Here is a 20327-nt window from a genome sequence, read left to right as displayed (position 1 = left end):
GATATAAAAATCACTCTTGAACAACACGTATAACACATTTACCACGATAATTAAATTAAAAAATACGCAATTTTTTTTTATTTTCTCCCAAAAAAAATAAATGAAATGTCAAACTGTCATCGACAAGCTCATGACGAAGCATTGAAACATATGCTTCATGCATTGAAATGAACAAAATGGCGAATGGCGGCCAATTTTTTTGAATTTTTACAAAACTTTATTGCCTTTTTTCGTTGTGACCCCAGTGGAAAATGGTGAATATTTTTGGCGATTCTTTATCCTTTTTTGATTCCCTACAAGACTGGGTGGGTTAAAATTGTTTTCTGCGTTTCCTTCAATTAGGTACTTCGCCCTTGTATTGTGCATGACATCCTTTTTATTTAATTTTAATAAAAGTTAAAAATGATTTAAAATGAATGGGGTTTCATAAGTCTTTGTATGATTATAAATTACGATTACTAAAACCGTATTGGCATTCGAATTAACATCCGTTTTTAACGATTGACGTTTAATTTTTTATGATATTTCATTCTAATGTTTAATATACATTTTCCACATTTTCTAGCATTTTCCCAGTACTTTTTCTCAATTTTTACGGTTATTAAAGTTTTCAATATAATTATTCTAATAAGAATTTGACGCTTATTGTTTTAACGTTTGACGTTCGTTGGACGTTAATTCTAACATTAAAGAGTAGAGTATAAAAAGTCTTTATGTATGGATTTCTACGTGTGAAATTAACGAATAAATATTTTTCTACTCAAACTTTAATACTTAATTTCATCATGATCGATCTATTCTGAAATAATTGATAAAATGTCCCACTAAAATTTAAAAAAATCAAAATTATTCCGATAAAACAAAATATTTTTCAACAACACCAAAAACTACTAAAAGACCGATACTTTTCGAATTAATTCGGTATCTTTCTGCACCTCGGAACAATTATCAGTTATGAGTCAATTTCGTCACAAATTCAGGGGCGGACCTCATTTTTTTACTCACTCTCCAGGTTACTTCACTTGTTTCAGTTCACTTGTGGGGCACCCACCGAAGGTTGGGTAACTCTGTCTCGTGCCCCAACAGTCGTCCATTCAATAGCCAGGCACGACATAAATCTACAAACTAGGAAAATCATTTAATCAGTCTCGTTCTGTCTCCCGTACAAAAACACTGTCGTCCCACAGTTTATCCCGCGCTCACAAAATTAGCACCATTGTGCAAATTAACTCAGCCACACAATCATAAAAAAATCTCTTTCGCGGTAAACATGGATCCGGAATATCCAATTTACGAATGGATTAACAGAGAATTGTGCACGAAAATTGTTAATTCGTACGTGGGGAAATCCTGTGAGATCACTGACCTGGATATTAAGTATGCAACAAGGAAGGGTGATAATTTTACGAGTGCTCTCTTTCGCATAAAGCTCACGTACAGTGAGACAGGGAATGCTCAAGTGCAAGAATTACGCTTTATTCTCAAAACACCTATTCAGGAGGAACAACACATTGAGGCTGTTTCGGAGGAATTTAACATTTTTAAGCGAGAATCCACAGTTTATGGGACAATTCTCGAAAAATGCTATGGCCTGTTGAGAGAGAAGGGAGATATGACGGTTTTTGGGCCCAGGTGAGTTAATTCTTTTAATTGTTTTAGGATCAAATTGATCAGATTAATACCTACTGATCTTCCAGGTAATAAAATTTAATTTATTCAATTTTTTCCAACCCGCAATAGGCCACTGTATGTGGAGGAAAAACTTCTTGCAATGGAAGATTTAACAGCCATGAATTACAATCTTATGGGAAGGGGAAAGAAATTAAATCGTCATCAGTGCCATTTGGTTTTGAGCAAATTAGCCCGGTGGCACGCAACTACAGCAGTTTTGTTTGAGAAAGAACCCAAATTATTTGAGAATCATCATGTACCGAATTTCTCAGAGGAAACCCAACACATGCACCTCCTCTTCACGAACATTCTCGCCGCAGCCATGAAGCACAATCGCGGTGCACCTGAACTCAAGAACTTCACAAATAAATTGGCCGCCTTCACAGCTCAGGTCATTCCGAGAATGATTGGGGTTTTTACGCGTGACCCCAGTGGTTTCTCTGTGCTCAATCATGGTGATTTGTGGATCAATAATATGCTCTTTAGGCACAATGAGAAGGAAAATCGATCCGATGATGTTCTCTTCGTTGACTTCCAAGAGGGCTTCTACGGTTCACCGGGTATTGATTTGAACTACTTCCTCTACACATCAGTGGAATTGGACATATTGCTCAATGGCTATGATGACCTCGTTGTTTTCTACCACGAAGAACTAGAGAAGACGCTCAAGCTTCTCGGCTACAGCGGAAAGTATCCCACCTTGCAGGATATTCACACAGAAATCATCAAGAAAGGTGATCATGGTGAGTTAATTTCTGTACAAACTTCGTCACCTTATCTAGTAGACTCATTAACCCCACACTATCATAATTTTAGGTTTGGTGACTCTTCTGGGATTGGTTCCAATCATGACAACACCACACACTCAATACGCAGAAGCGTCGTACTTTTTTGAGGATACCGATGAAACACTCAAAGCCAGGGATCTAATTTTCAATGATCAACAGCATGTAGGTATTGTGGCAAAGCTGCTTCCACGATTCGTTGAAAATGGAATTCTGTAGAAATATCAGTTCTTTCACACCATCGTCTTATCATTCAACACACCTTGAAATCCCGGGGAGATAAGATTATCTTATGTACATAATTCCCGGTGAATTTTAGGCAATTCCATGCACTTTGCTAAATGAAAATGTTGCTTTTGTATTTTATTTTGTAATTTGTAATAAAAAAAAACTAATGCAGAAAATAAAGAAAAAGTTGAAAAATATTTACAAAATTTTTGTCTTTGAGGTTTAATGGTTAATAAATTATCATATAGGTAAATTTTTTTTCGGGGGGATAGTCAGATATCTTTTCTAGGAGATGTTCTTATAATATCTTGTCTCTAATTAAAAGAAATAATCAGCCATAATCGTATCGTCTTTATCTAATAGAAATGAATAATATAGTAATAAAAAAAAATAAAAAAAGTCTCTGAGTCTAAGATTATGAAGGTTACGATTACTAAACTATGAGCTAAATTCACTACTCAGTTGGGCTTTAAATTTTAAGTCGGTTTTTAAGTCAGTCTTTTGGTTTTAAGTCAATTTTTTTAAGTCTGACTTAAAATTTTTAAATCGGGCTTGGATTTTCCTGAGTTGTTCTGGAAAATATGTAAGATTTTCTGATTAAAGAACTAATTTTATATTATTTTATTTCCTCCATACACTCGTTTGTAGCGAGGATAATAAATATTATTATTATTATTATTTTATTTTGCTTTAAAAATTTTAAGTCAGACTTTAAAAAACTGACTTAAAACCTTAAGACCGACTTAAAATTTTAAGCACGACTGAGTAGTGAATTTCGCCATATATCAACGACTGTTTTATTTGTATCAGCAGCTTTTCTCTGACCCATTCTAACGTTCGAATGTTTCTAATATTTAAGGTTTATTTTGGTTTACCTATATTAACTTTTAACGTATTTTTTCTAACATTCGACGTTTATTTTATATTGTTTGACATTATTTTGAAAGTTTGCCGTTTATTCTAACGTTTGACATTACTTTTTTAAAGTTTTTTTTTTTTAATCTATTTACCTATAAAAAGTCTTTAAACCCATTTTAGAATATTTAAAGTATTCTATTATTTACTTAAAATCATTTTTTAGGTTTCAAAAATAATAAAAATTCCTTCACAAAAATTGTCGTTAGAGCTCGAAAAAAGTACATTATATTCCAATTATTGAATAGATAATCAATCAGTGCTATGTTTATGCGATAACGGGAAAGCACAAGATGGCAATTAAGATGAGCAATTAATGGAACGACAAAGAAATCAAAATTTTTCAATATTCCTCACTGAAAAAATCATTTTTAAAATATCTTTGAAAGTATTCAGAAGTGATTTTTGATCATGGTTTCCATTCCCGAATGGATGGATGCTGACTTTTTTCAAGACATCCTATCAAAGATCTTTAAGGAAGAAAGAAATATTCAGGTTATGTTCTCAACGTTCTTAAGCAAAAAGGAAAAATCAAATAAAATTTACAAATAATAAACATTTTAGGCACAAGAGATTGTAGTTTCTGTACCTAAGGGCAATTCTTCGACTGACGATGTCTTTCGGTCCAAGATCATCTACACAAGTGATAAGAAGTGCGACAAATCCATTTCGATTATTATTAAAAAGCTCTCATCTGACAAAGAGGATCCGATGAAGAATTCTCTCGTGATGAGACATTCCAAGTCCATGTCCGTGGAAGTCGATATGCACGTTAATATCCTTCCAGTTATGCACCGTTTGCTCGAAGTTTCGGGAATTAAATCCAAATTCGGCCCACAGCTATATGCAAACATCTCAGGACCGTGTGATGTCCTTATTCTGGAAGATCTTCATGAGGAATATGAAATTATATCAGAACGCTTCGATATTGACAACATGGAGACAGTTTTAACACAACTAGCTCAATTTCATGCAGCATCGTACTACATGGCCGCTGAGGTAGAAATTTTGTTTCAAAGATTAATCCAAAAAATATATAAGAAAATCTTTTTCCAGGATAAAAAAGATTTTTCCAAATTTCGCTATGGAATTTTTAATTTTGGAACTCAAGGATCAAAATTCTTCCTTGAAGGTTTAAAGGATTTCACAAAAGAAGCCCTAAAGTGGCCTGAATTTAAGGATTTTCACGCTCAAATACAAGGCTTAGAGGAGAAATTTATGGACGCCCGAAACTACCTTTATAGATTCGATACAGATTACAATGTTCTGAATCATGGTGACTTTCACATGCGAAATATTCTGTTCAAGATAGCTGATAATTCCATCCAGCATGTGATAATGGTGAGTAAAATGCGGTTACTGTGAGAGATAAAGAATATTTCATAATTTAGGAGTTTTTCCCCCCGAAATAAAAATCCAGCACGACTTTCAAACCAACGTTTGGTGCTCACCGGCGTTAGATCTCATTTACACCTTCTACCTGATAGCAGATAGCCAAACTCTTCACGACTGCCGATCGCAGATGCTTTCGTCATATCACAGAACGTTTGTGAGTACGCTCAAAAGTATGGGATTCATGGGACAAGCTCCAACACTTCTGGATCTCAATGTGGAACTTCTGCGAAATGGATTTATAGAGATTTTTGTCTCAATAATCTTTCTTCCGTATCAATTTGTACAGTTTGCAAGTAAGCAGTTACAGGCCAGAATTTCTAAGGAGAGCTCAGCGAATGCTAGATCCCTTCTCTACACAATTCCTGAATATCAGAAAGCAATGAAGAAGCTTTTTGAGACTTTTCTCTATAAAGGATTTTTTGATATTTAAATTGTTTTTGATAACGTATTTTTGACCATATTCCTTAAAAAATACATAATATTTTAGGAAATATATATTTTGAACCCTAGTCTCCCCTATGCTTCTGCACGATAGCAAAAATAGCGGAGATACCTTAAAATATTATTAATTGAGCCATAAACAAATTAAAATAATTTATATAGAATTTTCTTTTAATTTGTAATGAAATTATGAGTTTATTCAACTCCTACATCATTGAGAAATTATAAAAAAAAAATAAACAATATAGCATAACATTATGTATCTCCTAAATTCTTCAACTTCGTTATCTTTTGCTCCATTTAGGCACTGATAACGTTTGAAGGTTACACTGCAAAATTGATTGGAATTGTGAATAAGCAAAAATTTAATCAACATATCTCCCTCATTACTTCATTCAGTTGCTTCATAGTCTTCCAAAAGAAAAGATCGCGATTTTCTCGGTAATTTACAAGAAGAAAAGACAAAAGAAATAAATTCTAAATCATGACGGAAAATCAAGAACCGATGCAATACAACAAGGACGAAGTTACCCCACCGTCCTTCCTCAATCATGATTTCTTTGTGATGGTTCTAAGTAAAGCGGAAAATGACAAGGATCTTACGGTAAGTACCCATTTCTTGATCTTTTGAGAAATTTATCAAAAATCTGAGAAAACTATTAAAAATTCTTCAGATCACGGAGTTGGAGATGAAACCAGGAACGAAGCCTGGTGATCATTTTGCCAGTATCATGTTCAAAGCGATTGTTTCCTACAAGACAAGAGGAACGGAAGTTCTTGGGAGGTCCTTGGTTGTAAAAACAGTGCCCATTGAGGAGGGCTTAAAGAAGGATTTTCTCACAGAGATGCCAATTTTTACAAGAGAAACCGACATGTACACCAAAGTTCTCCCCGAAATGAAAAGGATAATGGAATCAATTGGAGATGATGAGGAACTAGCTCCGAGGTAAGAAAAACTAATGTTGTAATTTTTTTTGAATGATTTATTTAACGGAATTTATCTTGTTTTGCAGACTGATTTACCACTCTAGCGATCCAGTGGTACTGATTTTTGAGGACATTTCAAAATTCGGCTATGAAATGCAATATGACTTCTATAACTTCGAGAATACCATGAAGATTGTCAAGAAATTAGCAAAATACCACGCTCTCTCCTTTTTCATGAATGATAACGTAAGAATCCTATTTTACTTCTTATTAAAAAAAAAAGGAATTTTCAAATAAAAAATAAATATTTTTTTCATTGCAGAAATACGGCAACAAAATTGATTTTACCGAGTACAAGCATGTAATGAAGGATGAAATGATTGAACAAATGAAGGTATTCTTCGATGGATTTCGCTATCTAAAAGATGACATTAAAACCTGGCCTGGGTATGAGGAAATTGGAGAGAAAATTGGGGCACTGGAGAAGACTTTCACGAAGAATTTATTCAAAGTTTATGAACCAAACCCCGAACCAGGATTCAATGTGCTCTGTCATGGTGACTTTCACATTAGGAACATGATGTTTATCAAGAACAAAGATGATTTGGAAAAGACAATGTTCTTGGACTTCCAAATCTGCTTCTGGGGATCACCAGCTGTTGATTTAATTTACATCCTATACTCAATTGGAGACACAGATACCCGCAAAAGACGCGGAGAAATGTTGAGGATCTACCATGAAGCCCTTACGGAATATCTCAATCGATTGGGATGCCTGAAGAAACCTCCATCACTGCTACAGCTCAACATTGAGATGCTCCAGAGGGGACCTATGGAAGTCTTCTGGAGCACATGTATCTTCCCATTCTTCTGCATGGACTTCTCAAAAGTCGACATGGAAACTGTTTTTACACCGTCCGAAGATAACATGCTTGAAATGAGAAAAGCAATGTACAAAAATCAAAGAACGGTGAACCTTTTGAAAGAAGTCCTTCCGGATCTTCTTTATAAAGGAATTCTAGATTAATAAGATAGAATGTTTTGATATTAGAAGTTTTAGTTCAATTGATTTTTCAATGTTGCTAAATAAAATTGATTTTTTGTGAAATAATATGCAATAAAATTAAATGTCTAATAAATAAACTGATTTTTTAATTTATTTTTTTAAATTTAATTTGAAGAAAAGGCTTAAACTTAGCTCTTTTTTTAGATTTCTTTTTAGATTTAGCTCCAATTCAGTCAAATGCAACTTAAAAAAACTTATGCCCGATCTAAAAAAAAGTTAATTAAAAAAAAACTTAGGCCTAGGTTAGAAAATTATAAACTAGTGTTAAGAGAAGCCTGAAGAATTTAGGGTTAGCCTAATAAACTGTTAAAAAAGCCTGATAAAAACACTTAGGCTTACCTTATAAAAATTAAGCTTAAATAAAGAAAACTGAAAACTTTTGGCATGTGAAAAATGATATAAATCAATAAAAAAATTTGTAGGACTTAACTTTCTTCTAAAAGCTCTTCTACTTTCTTAACGGTTACTCAACTCGAAGCACTTGATGTTGAATTTAATTTACATGAGAATTTATGTCCAAAAATAAATGGGTTAACTCACCCAAATTGTTTTTCAATTCTAACAAAAAAAGAAATTATCTCACACACACACTCAAAAGCTTCCTCAAGCGGAAAATTTTTAATCACAAAAAATGAACGAGCTTTTTGAGTAACTCACAAAAACATACATTCCAATGTGTAGGTATTAGTAGAAAAGACGTATATTCGTATTCCATTAATATATTTTTGTGTGTACGTACAGTGCATACGATACAAGCTAAATTCATTTTATTGTGAAATATCGAGCTCACAGCAAACTATATAAAAGCCCGGAAGAGTGAGGCGCATCAGTTAGTTTCAAATTCGTTAAAGAAAAAAGAGCCGAATTTTTGCAAAAGGAAAGAATTTAAATCTTCGCGTACAAAATGGCAACTGATACAACGGATACAACATTGCAGTACAATGAGGACGAACTTATTCCTCCAGATTTTCTCAATCAGGATTTTATTCTGAAAGTTTTGCAACAAGAAGAAAGTGATGAAGCTCTCAAAGTAAGTTTCCTTCTTCAAACTTGTTTGCGCAATTGCTGCAATTAAGCATTACCTATACATTTTCCAGATAAGACATTTCAAAGTCATCCCCGGAACTAAGCCTGGTGATCATTTTGCCAGTATTATGTTCAAGGCTATTGTTTCTTATACGACTAAAGGGAAGGAAGTTTCGGAGAGATCTCTCGTTGTTAAAACAGCCCCCGTTTATGATGGTATGAAGAAGGATGCTCTCAAGGATATGCCAATATTTGATAGAGAAACTAAGATGTATACGAAAGTCTTGCCCGAAATGAAACGAATTATGGAATCAATTGGAGATTATGAAAAAATTTCTCCGAGGTAATTTTTTTAAACATTTATCTGAGTCATTAATTCTCATAAATCTTTCCATTTCAGAATAATTTATCACTGTGATGTGCCTTCAATTCTTATTTTTGAGGATATTTCAAAAATTGGATATCAAATGCATGATGATTTCTTTGACTTCAACAACACCATTAAAATTATAAAGAAGTTAGCAAAGTTTCACGCGTTGTCTTTTTTCATGAATGAAAATGTGAGTTTTCCTATTTTCCCTGAATTTTATATTTTTACAAAATTAATATTTTTATTTCAGAAAGAAACAAATAATCTTTCTCTTCAAGACTACAAAGGAGTACTTATTAATGAAAAATCTCTTGATTCAATGAAGCAATTTTGTGATGGACTAGATGTCCTTAAAGACCACATACGAAATTGGCCAGGATATGAGGAAATTTCGGAAAAACTCTCAAAGATAGCTCCATCATTTATGCAGGATTTACTGCAAATCTACAAACCCAATCCTGAACCAGGGTTCAATGTACTCTGTCATGGAGATTTTCACATAAAGAACATGATGTACATAATGAATGGGCAGGATATTGACGAAATATGCTTCTTGGACTTCCAAATGTGTTTCTGGGCACCACCGTCGCTTGATTTTATCTACATTTTGTACGAAACTGGAGATCCAACCGTGAGGCGGAGAAAGGACGAAGTTCTAGCTATCTACCAAGAAGAACTGAGCAACTATCTCACACGATTGGGGTGCCTGAGGAAGGGCCCTACTGTGCAGGATCTCAATTCGGACATTCAGAAACTTGGCCATGTGGAAATTCTTCTGGGACTTTGCTTCCTGCCAATGTTCTACATGGATCCTACAACTTTAGACATGAATGACTTGGCGGATCCCAATTTTTCAAAGGAAAATTTCTTCGGTCGGTTTTATAAGAATCCCAAATTTACGGAAATTTTGAAAGAAGTCCTTAATTCACTTTCAGAAAGAAAAGTTCTGGATAAAAATTAAATTAATATATTGTTTTAAATAAATGATTTGAGAGATTTAAAAAATTTTATTTAATTTTATTTCAAAAATACTCAAACACAGACATGCTAATTGTTTGTGTTTCCAAAGCATTTGTATAGGTGCTGCCGCTCACGTTCCCATTGATGTGAGTCAAGATAATGTGTGTAAATATTTCTGAAAAAAAGAATTCAGCAGAAATAGCGTGGTAACATCAAACATCAGTTGATGCTTAGTTGTGAACGTGACAAGGACAGTATTTCATAATTTTATCTCATTGATAAAAGTTAATTGAGTGGACGTAAAAAAGAAAATCAAAGCTAAAAAAAATGGAAAATGATAAAAATGAAGTGAGGTACAATAAGGATGAACTTTCTCCACCTGATTTCCTCAATGAGGATTATTTTCGAAAAGTTCTGCAGAAGGAAGAAAATGACGAAGCTCTCATGGTTTGAATTTTACCTTTTTTTGCACACATATTGCGCAATAATTCAAATAAATCGCATTTCAGATCAGAGATTTCAAAGTCATCCCCGGAACTAAGCCAGGTGATCATTTCGCCAGTATTATGTTCAAAGCTATTGTTTCTTATACGACTAAAGGGAAGGAAGTTTCGGAGAGATCTCTCGTTGTGAAAACAATGCCAATTGAGGATGGTATGAAAAAGGATCTTCTCCAAGAAATGCCAATTTTTGAGAGAGAAATCAAGATGTATACGAAGGTTCTGCCTGAAATGAAAAGGATTATGGAATCAATTGGAGATTATGAAAAGATTTCACCAAAGTAAGAATTTTTCAAATTTTTCTTTTTTGAAAATTCTCATAAATCTTTAAATTTCAGAATAATCTATTATTGCGAAGATCCTCCTGTTCTTATTTTTGAAGATATTTCAAAAATTGGTTTTACAATGAGCCCCGATCTATTTGATTTCGAAAATACCATAAAGATCGTAAAGAAATTGGCTAAATTTCACGCTCTATCCTTTTACATGAATGACAATGTAAGTACCCACATATTTTTCAAAATCAAATTTAAATATTAAAACAAATATCCTTTTCAGAAATATTCCTATGATCTTCAACTTCCGGAATGCACAGGGGTGCTGTTGAATGAAAAATCAATTGATAAAATTAAGGTTTTCTTCGCGGGACTCGAAACGTTGAAGAAGTTCATAAAAACCTGGCCAGGATATGAGGAAATTGCTGAGAAAATTGAAAATATCACTCCTGTTTTCACGCAGAGGTTGCTGAATTCATATAAACCCAACCCCGAACCAGGATTCAACGTTCTCTGTCACGGAGACTTCCATCTGAGGAACATGATGTTCCTAATGAATGGACAGGATATCAATGAGATATTCTTCCTGGACTTTCAATTATGCTTCTGGGCATCACCGGCGATTGATTTATTCTACGTTATGTACTTACTGGGAAATGCTGATGTGAGACGAAGACAGGGCGAGGTTCTCATGATTTATCATACCGCTCTAACCGACTACCTAAATCGCATAGGATGCCTGAGGAGAGGCCCTACCTTGTTGGACATAAACATCGATATGCTGAGGCTTGGAAGTATGGAAATTCTTTTGGGATTATGCTTCCTGCCGGCATTTTTGCTCGATCCAGCGGAAATGGACTTGGAAGCTCTTGCAAATCCAACTCCGGAATCCATTGAAACGTATTACAATACTGTTTATGGAAATCCCAAAATAACTGAAATTTTGAAGGAAATTATTAAATTTCTTTTGTACAAAGGAATTCTGGATTAAAGCTTTTTGAACAATTTGCGGAATTAGATTAAATGAAAAATAATTCATTTGTATTTTTTTTTCTCTTCGAATAAAAAAAAAGTTAAGAAATAAAAAAATAGAAGATTTCCTAAATGTTTAGTTTTTCATTTCCTATGTAAAAGTTTGTCAAAGTATTTGACTTTTTTTTTATGTATGAAAAAACCTTGATAATGAAGCTGTATTCAGATAATTATTCTCTGAATGTGTGGGTGAGATACAGGAGTATTACTATATAACGAACAATATCTCTTAATAAATCTTTAGCAGGTTAATGGTTTTTAAACACAAATATTATTTTTTTTATTAAAAAGAAATAAAGTTCATAGAATTTGTGCTACATACATTTTTCTTGTGATGATTCAAATGATTTTAATAAATTGTTCGTTATATAGAGCATCATGTGTATTATTTCAATGTATTTATATTTAGACCGAAACACATCCAAAAAACTTTTTTTTGTGTGGGTTCACACAAACATTTCTTCATCATGCGTAAAAGCATGGTATTCATGTAAAAGCAAATTGGGATCCCCCCAATGTGGCTAGTTTCATTTCAACTGCGTAAGATACAACACCGGCAGAATTATTTATTTTTTGTTAAAGATTTTCTTGTACTATCAACAATGGAAAATAATTCCAAAGAAGTAAATTACAGTAAAGATGAAGAAACGCCTCCGAATTTTTTAAATCAAGATTTTTTTGAAAGTGTTCTTCAGAAAACCGAAAATGATAGCACACTAAAGGTATGTGAAGTTATACATCGTTGTGAAATACATGAAGAAGGAAATGTTGGTATATTTTGTAGATAAGAAGCCTCCAAATAGCGCCGGGAACGAAAGCCGGTGATCATTTTCTCAGCATAATGTTTAGAGTGAAGATTTCTTACACATCTCAAAGCAAGGATATTCCATCGAGGTCCTTGATTGTAAAAACGATACCTGTCGATGATGGCACGAAGAAGGAAATGTTGAAAGTAATGCCGGTTTTTGAAAGAGAAACACAATTTTACACTGAAGTTCTGCCAGATATGGAAAGATTAATGAAATCAATTGGGGATGATGAAAAAATAGCTCCAAGGTTAGTAAAAAAAATAATTTTAATTTGAAAAAATCACAATTTATTAACTCGATTGTGTTTAAAAATTTCAGATTAATTTACCATGATTCAGATCCTTTTATCCTCATTTTTGAGGACCTCTCAGTGTATGGGTATGAAATGAACAAGGAATTCTTTGACTTTGATAATACAGTGAAAGTTGTGAAGAGATTAGCCAAGTTCCACGCTCTGTCCTTCTACATGAACGACAATGTAAGGATTTCTTTACAGTCTGATTGTCAGAGAATTAAAACTCCTTTAAAATTGTCCCATTTGTCATTCCAGAAATACAATTTCTACGCTGATTTCACAAAATTCACCCCAATGATAAATGAATCTGTGATAGAAAGGATGAAAGTTTTCTTCGAAGGATTCAACTATGTTGTGGAGGAAGCTAAGAACTGGCCAGGATTTGAAAAAATCATCGAAAAGCTCTCCGAACAGAATGAAACTTTCGTAAAAAAGCTTCTCAGCATTTATGAACCAAACGCTAATTTTGAATTTAAAGTCCTCTGCCATGGAGACTACCACATAAAGAATATGATGTTTATCAAAAATGAAGGAAATATCGACAAGACGATGCTTCTGGACTACCAACTGTGCTTCTGGACGTCTCCAGCTTATGACTTAATCTACCTTCTCTATGCCTTTGGGGATGCTTCATGCCGCAAGCGACGTCAAGAAATTCTTCTAATCTACTACGAATTCTTCACGGAATACCTCAATCGTCTGGGATGCTTAACAAAGCCTCCAACTCTGTTGCAGCTCAACATGGATATGCTGAGAATGGGTATTCTCGAAATTTTGTGGGGTATATGCTACCTGCCCTTCTTCTGTTTGGATTTTACAAAAGTTGATGCAGAAACAGTCGCTGACCCAACACCTGAAGCTATGGAAAACGTTCGGAAAATTATGTATAAAAATGATAAAATTGTAGCTTTGCTAAAAGAAGTATTGCCGGAACTTTTGTATAAAGGTATTTTGTCGTAAATATATAATAGTAGGGGAGAGCGGGGCCAATAAAGTCACTTAAGGGTTTGGAAAAAGCTTAAAATATCGTATTTCCTAGCTAGATAGAACAAAATGATCTGAGAAAGAGTTGTAGGGCAAGAAATATCCTAAAGAATTGAGTTATACACTTCGCTTTATATGTTTGGGAAATATGATATTTTGAGCTTTTTCTAAACCCTTAAGTGACTTTTTTAACCCCGCTCTCCCCTACCTACATATGTAAGTAAAAGAATTAATTCACTGATTTATGGGAAAAATATGTACTACAGGGAACAATTTGATCCGGAGACGGTTAAATTTTTCCATAATACGGTGAATAAACTCAATTATTAAATAAATTTGAAAAAGGACAGCATGCACAATGAATGGAAAATTCTTTTCAATTAATGTTTAACAAGAAAACTCATTAAAAATTTTCACATTATGAGAATGAAATTTCTCAAGAAATTATTTCAAAAAATCTGTAAGAAGTATTTTAATCGTAATTAAAAATTTAATAAAAAGTATTTGAGTAGAAAACATTGAATTTATTTGGTCAGATATTCGTTACAAGAATTTCATAAAATTGGCATATAAAATAATTTATCATTAAATTAAAAGAAATAATAAAAAGAATTTTCCTGCGTTTTCAGAGCTTTGAAAAATATTTTCAAAACACAAGATAGTGTTATTCACAGTCGTTAATACTTCTATCACACAAGATAGTGACGTCACTTTTTGCATTTTTGGACAAAAATTCGGAGCAAATCCGACTCTAAATAATTTTCGACGCATGGCGAAATACAAACAAATAGTCTCCATAGTCACGCATGTGGACACCACATACAGTTTAGTTGAATTTTTGCTTTGAGTCTGTGAACACCTCCGCAGTCAATTTACAGAGTTTTGTGTTGTGCAGGTTGTGCGTAAAAAAAAGTATATAAAATGACAGAAGCAAAAAGACTGAAAATTGAACTGAAAAGTGAAGCTAAAGCTCCAGAATTCTTGAATAAATCCTTCTTTCAGGACATTCTACGAAAGCATGATGAGAATGAGGATATTGAAGTAAGTACAACAGTGTATTGAAATTCTTAACGTGTGATTCATAATACTTTTTTTTTGGCAAGATTACGAAGTTTGAATTAATTCCCGGATCTAAGCTTCGAGATCATTTTTCCAGTGTTACATTCAGAGCTGTTGTTTCGTACAAATTAAATGAGAATGAAATAACCAGGCCGTTGATTGTGAAGCAATGCCCTCCTGCTGATGAAATTGAGAAGGATAATCTTCATCAAGTGCAACTCTTTGATAGGGAGTTCGAAATGTACACTAAAGTTTTTCCCGAGATGACACAGATATTGCTTTCGATTGGGGATATGAATGAAATTGCTCCAAGGTATGCAAAATAATTTTTTTCTTCAATTAAATTAAGACAAATTATTTTCCAGCCTTATTTATCACAATGAAGAACGAAAAATTCTCATTCTTGAAGACATTGCCCGGAATGGCTTTGAAGAGCACAGGGGATTTTTGGATTTTGATGATGTCATAAAAATTATAGATCATTTAGCAAGTTTCCATGCTCTCTCCTACTACATATACGACAATGTGAGTATAAATATTCCTGTAAATTCTTTATTTTCTTAATTCATTTTTCTCATTCAAAACTTCCTTTTCTTCTCACAGAAATATGATCATCCAATTGATCTCACAAAATACTCTTGCATGACGACAGAAAAGGTAACAAAGATACAAAAGTTCTTTGACGACGCTTTCGACTGTCTCAAAGAAGAAGTTGCAACATGGCCAGGATATGAAATGTATGCAGAAAAAATTGGATCTCTCAAGGAAACCTTCATGAAGGATCTTCTGAATGCCTATCAACCTCATCCTGGGAGATTCAATGTTCTCTGTCACGGCGACTTTACCATAAAAAATTTAATGTTCACGAAGAGTGAGGGGAAGATCAACGAGACGATATTCTTAGACTTTCAGAAGTCCTTCTGGGCATCACCAGCAATCGATTTATTTTCCCTCCTGTATGGAATTGGGAATGCCGAATGTAGAAAGCGCAGAGGAGAAATTTTACTGAGGTATCAAGAATTTTTTGCAGACTCTCTGCATCTCTATCAGAGCATAAGAAAGCCTCCAACATTGCTGGAGATTAATATTGAGATGCTGAGAGTTGGTGTTTTGGAGATTCTCTGGATCGTCTGCCTATTGCCACTGTATTACATGGAATTTTCCGATGTTGATGGGGAAAAAGGGTTTGATCCTTCATTAGATTGTCTGAAGGATGTAAAGGAAAAAATTTACAAAAATCAAGCTTATGTTGAAGTGATCAAAGAAGCTCTTCCGGAACTTCTCTACAAAGGAATCCTACATCCTTGAGACGGTGTATAAATTTGTTTTTCTTTGAAAAGGCCCTACAGCTGGTCTAATCAAGGATCTTCCTCCATCTGTCCCTATCCCGCGCATAAAATTATATAAGAAGGACAAAAGTTAAGAGGAAAAGCTAAGAGATTATTGCAAAAATAATAAGAATTATTTATTCTCTTTTCTAAATAAATTGAAATTTCTAATATTTCAACAGAAATTATTTTAATCTATGCCCACATGGAGTATCTATCAGCTGTTGAAATTTAGTTTCTGCAGTATTCTTCGAAGCATCCATAATCATAAGAACACATCTCTCCAGGATAATCGTGGCAAAATGTTTCCTGACTTATCAAATGGCAGTCTGCAGATGAACATTCATAGTTTGAGCAGTATTGAGGGCAAAAACCTCTACTGTAACAACCTGAGCAATCTGAAAGGCAGGAATGGAATTAATAGAACAACCGGAACATCATTCAAACTCTATTCTTACTAACCATGTAATCTTCTGTGGCTGCAACCGCGACAATACATCGGAGGTACTCTCACGGGAGGAACAATCATAATTGGAGGTTGATAAATTATTTGGCGTGGTTGTAGGTAAATTATGGACCATCGGCTGCATATGGGTAAGCAAACTCTCTTCTTCCTGTGAAAGCAATGCCATGTTCCATTGTCCGTCTCCTTACACTGTCTAGGAGAGACAATGACACAGCAAGGATGTCCAACAGTTGAGGTGGAAGGTGACTCAGTACCTGGCGTAGTACCTGGCGTAGTACCTGGCGTAGTACCTGGCATAGTACCTGGCGTAGTAGCTAGCGAAGTACCAGGCGTAGTACCTGGCGTAGTACCTTGCTGGTTCGTTGTTTCATTATGAATTTGAATGCTGGTCTTTCCCCCTTCTGTTAGATGAACTAAAACGTTGGTTGCGCTGTTAGTATTAACGTTGGTAGCTACGTTAACTGAATTAACGTTATTGATATAGCAAGAGCCGCCCCAGCATGTATAATTTGTCTGACTTGTTGTCGTATTCGACGTCGATGAAGTCCATGGCGGCGATGTCGGCGATGTAGGCGATGTAGGCGACGTCGGCGATGTTGGTGGTTGCGTCGTTGTCGTCGATTCCGTACCGTTGCAACATTTTTCCATTAAACACTCACAATCTGATTTAATTGTTCCAGGTGGACATTGAATTTCAGGTGGTTGCTTTGTAACAATAGTTAATTGCTTTAGGCATTGATGATTTTCCAAATAGTACCCATTGGTACAAATCTCAGTTGGTGGCTGAATATCTTGCACATCAATGAATCCTCTACAGCAATTCCCTATAAGTACGCTCCCTGCGGAACATTGTAATGGCTTACTGGGAGGTACATTGGTTGTTGGAGGTCTTGGAATTGTTGCATTAACTCGGTATATTTCAAGACGATATTCGAATGATTGTTGTATATTTAGTGGTAAACAACATGTAGTTGAAGCGGAAATTGATCCACAACTGTAGTACGAAAATGGATAATCAAGGGGACACATAAAATTATTTTTAGCACAAAAAACACCGTCGAAGGAAAACCCATCGGGGCATTGACAAGCAGCAACGCAAGAGAATGAAGAAACGGAAGAAACACTAGAATCAACGATACAGAGACTTCCTGAAAGGGAAAAATAATTATCCAATATTTCCCAATTTTTCCTGAACTAAACATTTTGCTCTGTAGAATATAATTTACCATTTAGTTTGTATCCGTGTGGGCAGGAAGGAGGAACACAAATTGAAGTATTTGTCATTTTATAGCAACGATTATTTTCATTTGAGAATGTGTAACCAGGAAGACAACTAGGGACTGGTTGAATTTTTGAATACTTTATTTCCGTTCTGATGCAGAATTTCCCATCTATGGCAAATTCCGGTGCACATTGCCTTGATAGTGGTTGAACAACAGTCCTAAAACACTCATAGCTACTTCCCGTGATAGCTAAGAAAATAAATTAAAATTAAAATTATTCAATTAGCATTCTATTGGTGCGTAAATATTTTTAAAGATTTCACTCGAAGAATAAAGAATTTTAATATAAAACTGTTGTAAAATCTATTAATTTTTCATAATTTACCCCTTTAAAAACTTTCTAGATTAGCAAAACTTATAATTTTAATATAACTTTTTTAAGAACTATTTTTTTTATCAACTTAACCCTTGGAATGCGGAGCGGGGTCGTTGAACGACCCCAGCGCTATATTTCGTGCTATAACTCAATAAATATAAAAGATAGCGTTCCCATCTTTTGGAAATAAGTTCCTTGGTTATCTGAGGAGGTTGTGTAAAAATTTCAGCTCAATCCGACCACCACAAGAAAAGTTATTAAGGAAAATGTAGAAGAAGGGAATTCAAAAATTGGTGTAACGGCCATGTTGCGGAAAATTTCTTAGAGCATAAACAACATAAAACATAATTAGAAGCATGTTAATGTGCAAAACAATAAAGAATATTCGAGAAATATTGCCATTTATCACGTTGCGGGAAGTGAGGGGAATGTGGGGAAGAGTGAAAAAAAAATTGCAGTTGGGGTTAACTTTCTTGGCAAATTTCTCAAAAATAAATTGTGAAAAATGATTGAAAAATGTTTTTCCCTAATATCTCCTTCTAAGTATTTTAGGGCGGCGAATTTGTGGTGCAGGGTGCAAGAGGACTATATAAGGAATTTATAGGCACTAACCCGACAACTCCAGGTTGTATAGTTTGAGAGAAAATTGGCCTTCTTTTTGGGGTCGTTCAACGACCCCACCTTCGGATTCTACGTAACTACCAAGGCCTCCGCATTCCAAAGGTTAAATACCACGAATTTCTTTGATTTATTAGTGAATGATCTTTTTTAGCAAGAAGAAAATCAATTTTATCTCCCGAACAATTCCTTAAAAATTGAAAAAACAAACTATTTATTTAACTTATAAATCATTCAACTAACATTGGCTTTTAGCAAACGGTTGGGTCACACTCAAAATTAAACAGAATACAGAATAAATCCACAAGAGATCCATTTGGGGTAACAATTTTCACTGCCTTTAAATTCTTAGCACTTGCATCTAATCACGATCATGTCCGGAATGAAACTGAAGATCTCGTGGGATAATGACATGAATTTAAAGTTATTTTCAATTTCCGATAGTGCAAGAGGTCAAATAAAGTCCTTGCACTTTTACTACTAAGTTTACACTGTTAATTTTAATTTGCTGCTTATTAGCTTAGTTAGAGATTTTCTTCAGAGAATTTATGTATATCAATGAAAGGAAGACTAATGCATAGGAAAAGCTTAAAATATCATGTTTCCCAGAGAGATAGAGTAAAATAATGTGAGGAAAAATTGTAGAGTGGAAAATTTCCTATAGGAATGAACTAAACTATTTTTCTCTATGTCGTTGGATATTATTATATTTAGAGATTTTACTAAACATTTTTCTAGATTTTTTAGCCCTGGTTTCTCATTGAAACACTAATGACTTTTAAATTAATATTTTTTAAGAACAAAAATTAGGAAATTTATTTTTTATGACAAAAATTAGATTTATTTTCGTTCAAAAAATTTGTTTTTTGTGTGTGTCAATGTTATGAATTTGTTAAAATAATCTTTTGATAAAGAAATCGGTACAGTGTGTATATTGATACTATGTAGTTACGTGCCTATCAGTCATACACTTGATCACATTTTCGCACTTTATGGTGCGTTTACAACTCATATTAATAGCTATATAGAATATAGTATAAGAGGAGATATGAATGTGAAAGATCATGCTCATGACATTTTTCGATCTGCTCAATATTTCCGGATATTTAGTTCGTCCAAGAAAGCTATGATTATTCTAAAATTAAAAAGTAGAACATTTCTTCTGATAAGTGTGTGAAAGAGACTTAAAGACTAATGTTATTGAGAACATGGATCAAGTGTTATGAAATAAAGGTCATAACCATGATCCCTAACTACCGATTGCAAATCTGTGCCATCATTAGGCATTTTTGTTTAACCTGTCTCTCGCACCTTATCACCTGTATTTTGGTTGTTTTAGCTAGTAGAATAAAACACCTGGAAAATGCTGACTAATGCTAACTAGTCTTGAGATTAACTACTTTAGAACTTGGAAACTTTGTGACAAAAAAAAAGAAAAATATCGCAACTTAACCTTTTGATCCAGTTTTGTGTCGGGGTTTTCCTAGAATTAATAAAGAAATTGGAATTATTCCAACACTATATAGGTCGTACAATCTGTTTATTATACAATCAAAATAGATTGATCTCTAAGCATAT

General features: G+C 34.0%; 8 protein-coding genes across 9 annotated transcripts in view; 6 read left to right on the top strand and 2 right to left on the bottom strand.

The window, feature by feature from the left end:
* Nucleotides 1–20327, bottom strand: part of LOC129792167 (alkaline phosphatase-like) — a 531254-nt gene that overhangs the window by 27977 nt on the left and 482950 nt on the right. The window lies entirely within an intron of this gene.
* LOC129792465 (uncharacterized) lies at nucleotides 1011–2881 on the top strand. The gene is made up of 3 exons (XM_055831538.1): nucleotides 1011–1632; nucleotides 1741–2414; nucleotides 2488–2881. The coding sequence occupies exons 1-3, from the start codon at nucleotides 1271–1273 to the stop codon at nucleotides 2673–2675; spliced, it is 1224 nt and encodes a 407-aa protein (XP_055687513.1). The 5' UTR covers nucleotides 1011–1270; the 3' UTR covers nucleotides 2676–2881.
* LOC129786949 (uncharacterized) lies at nucleotides 4011–5675 on the top strand. The gene is made up of 4 exons (XM_055822214.1): nucleotides 4011–4094; nucleotides 4164–4598; nucleotides 4656–4940; nucleotides 5020–5675. Exons 1-4 carry the CDS (start codon nucleotides 4011–4013, stop codon nucleotides 5422–5424), a joined length of 1209 nt encoding a protein of 402 aa, XP_055678189.1. The 3' UTR covers nucleotides 5425–5675.
* Nucleotides 5829–7505, top strand: LOC129792411 (uncharacterized). The gene is made up of 4 exons (XM_055831450.1): nucleotides 5829–6039; nucleotides 6110–6381; nucleotides 6449–6608; nucleotides 6685–7505. Exons 1-4 carry the CDS (start codon nucleotides 5920–5922, stop codon nucleotides 7387–7389), a joined length of 1257 nt encoding a protein of 418 aa, XP_055687425.1. The 5' UTR covers nucleotides 5829–5919; the 3' UTR covers nucleotides 7390–7505.
* Nucleotides 8222–9829, top strand: LOC129792395 (uncharacterized). The gene is made up of 4 exons (XM_055831407.1): nucleotides 8222–8458; nucleotides 8526–8797; nucleotides 8855–9014; nucleotides 9075–9829. The coding sequence occupies exons 1-4, from the start codon at nucleotides 8333–8335 to the stop codon at nucleotides 9783–9785; spliced, it is 1269 nt and encodes a 422-aa protein (XP_055687382.1). The 5' UTR covers nucleotides 8222–8332; the 3' UTR covers nucleotides 9786–9829.
* On the top strand, nucleotides 9984–11664 carry LOC129792405 (uncharacterized). Its single transcript, XM_055831436.1, has 4 exons — nucleotides 9984–10231; nucleotides 10294–10565; nucleotides 10623–10782; nucleotides 10843–11664. The coding sequence occupies exons 1-4, from the start codon at nucleotides 10112–10114 to the stop codon at nucleotides 11548–11550; spliced, it is 1260 nt and encodes a 419-aa protein (XP_055687411.1). The 5' UTR covers nucleotides 9984–10111; the 3' UTR covers nucleotides 11551–11664.
* LOC129786948 (uncharacterized) lies at nucleotides 12123–16245 on the top strand. Its single transcript, XM_055822213.1, has 8 exons — nucleotides 12123–12313; nucleotides 12376–12647; nucleotides 12719–12878; nucleotides 12951–13651; nucleotides 14591–14720; nucleotides 14783–15051; nucleotides 15104–15263; nucleotides 15342–16245. Exons 1-8 carry the CDS (start codon nucleotides 12194–12196, stop codon nucleotides 16044–16046), a joined length of 2517 nt encoding a protein of 838 aa, XP_055678188.1. The 5' UTR covers nucleotides 12123–12193; the 3' UTR covers nucleotides 16047–16245.
* On the bottom strand, nucleotides 16185–19140 carry LOC129792117 (uncharacterized). 2 transcript variants are annotated; one of them, XM_055830907.1, is made up of 5 exons: nucleotides 18993–19139; nucleotides 17759–18004; nucleotides 16859–17680; nucleotides 16529–16822; nucleotides 16185–16464 (listed from the first exon to the last, which is right to left on the bottom strand). In XM_055830907.1, exons 1-5 carry the CDS (start codon nucleotides 19063–19065, stop codon nucleotides 16298–16300), a joined length of 1602 nt encoding a protein of 533 aa, XP_055686882.1. In that variant the 5' UTR covers nucleotides 19066–19139; the 3' UTR covers nucleotides 16185–16297. The 2 variants fall into 2 exon arrangements, with proteins under 2 accessions (XP_055686882.1, XP_055686873.1); XM_055830898.1 differs by having other exon boundaries at nucleotides 16529–17680; nucleotides 18993–19140.

The sequence above is a fragment of the Lutzomyia longipalpis genome, chromosome 1 (assembly GCF_024334085.1).
Source record: "Lutzomyia longipalpis isolate SR_M1_2022 chromosome 1, ASM2433408v1".
Taxonomy (NCBI): domain Eukaryota; kingdom Metazoa; phylum Arthropoda; class Insecta; order Diptera; family Psychodidae; genus Lutzomyia; species Lutzomyia longipalpis.
The sequence above is the reverse complement of the archived record's forward strand: the minus strand, read 5'-3'. Positions and strand labels throughout refer to the sequence as shown.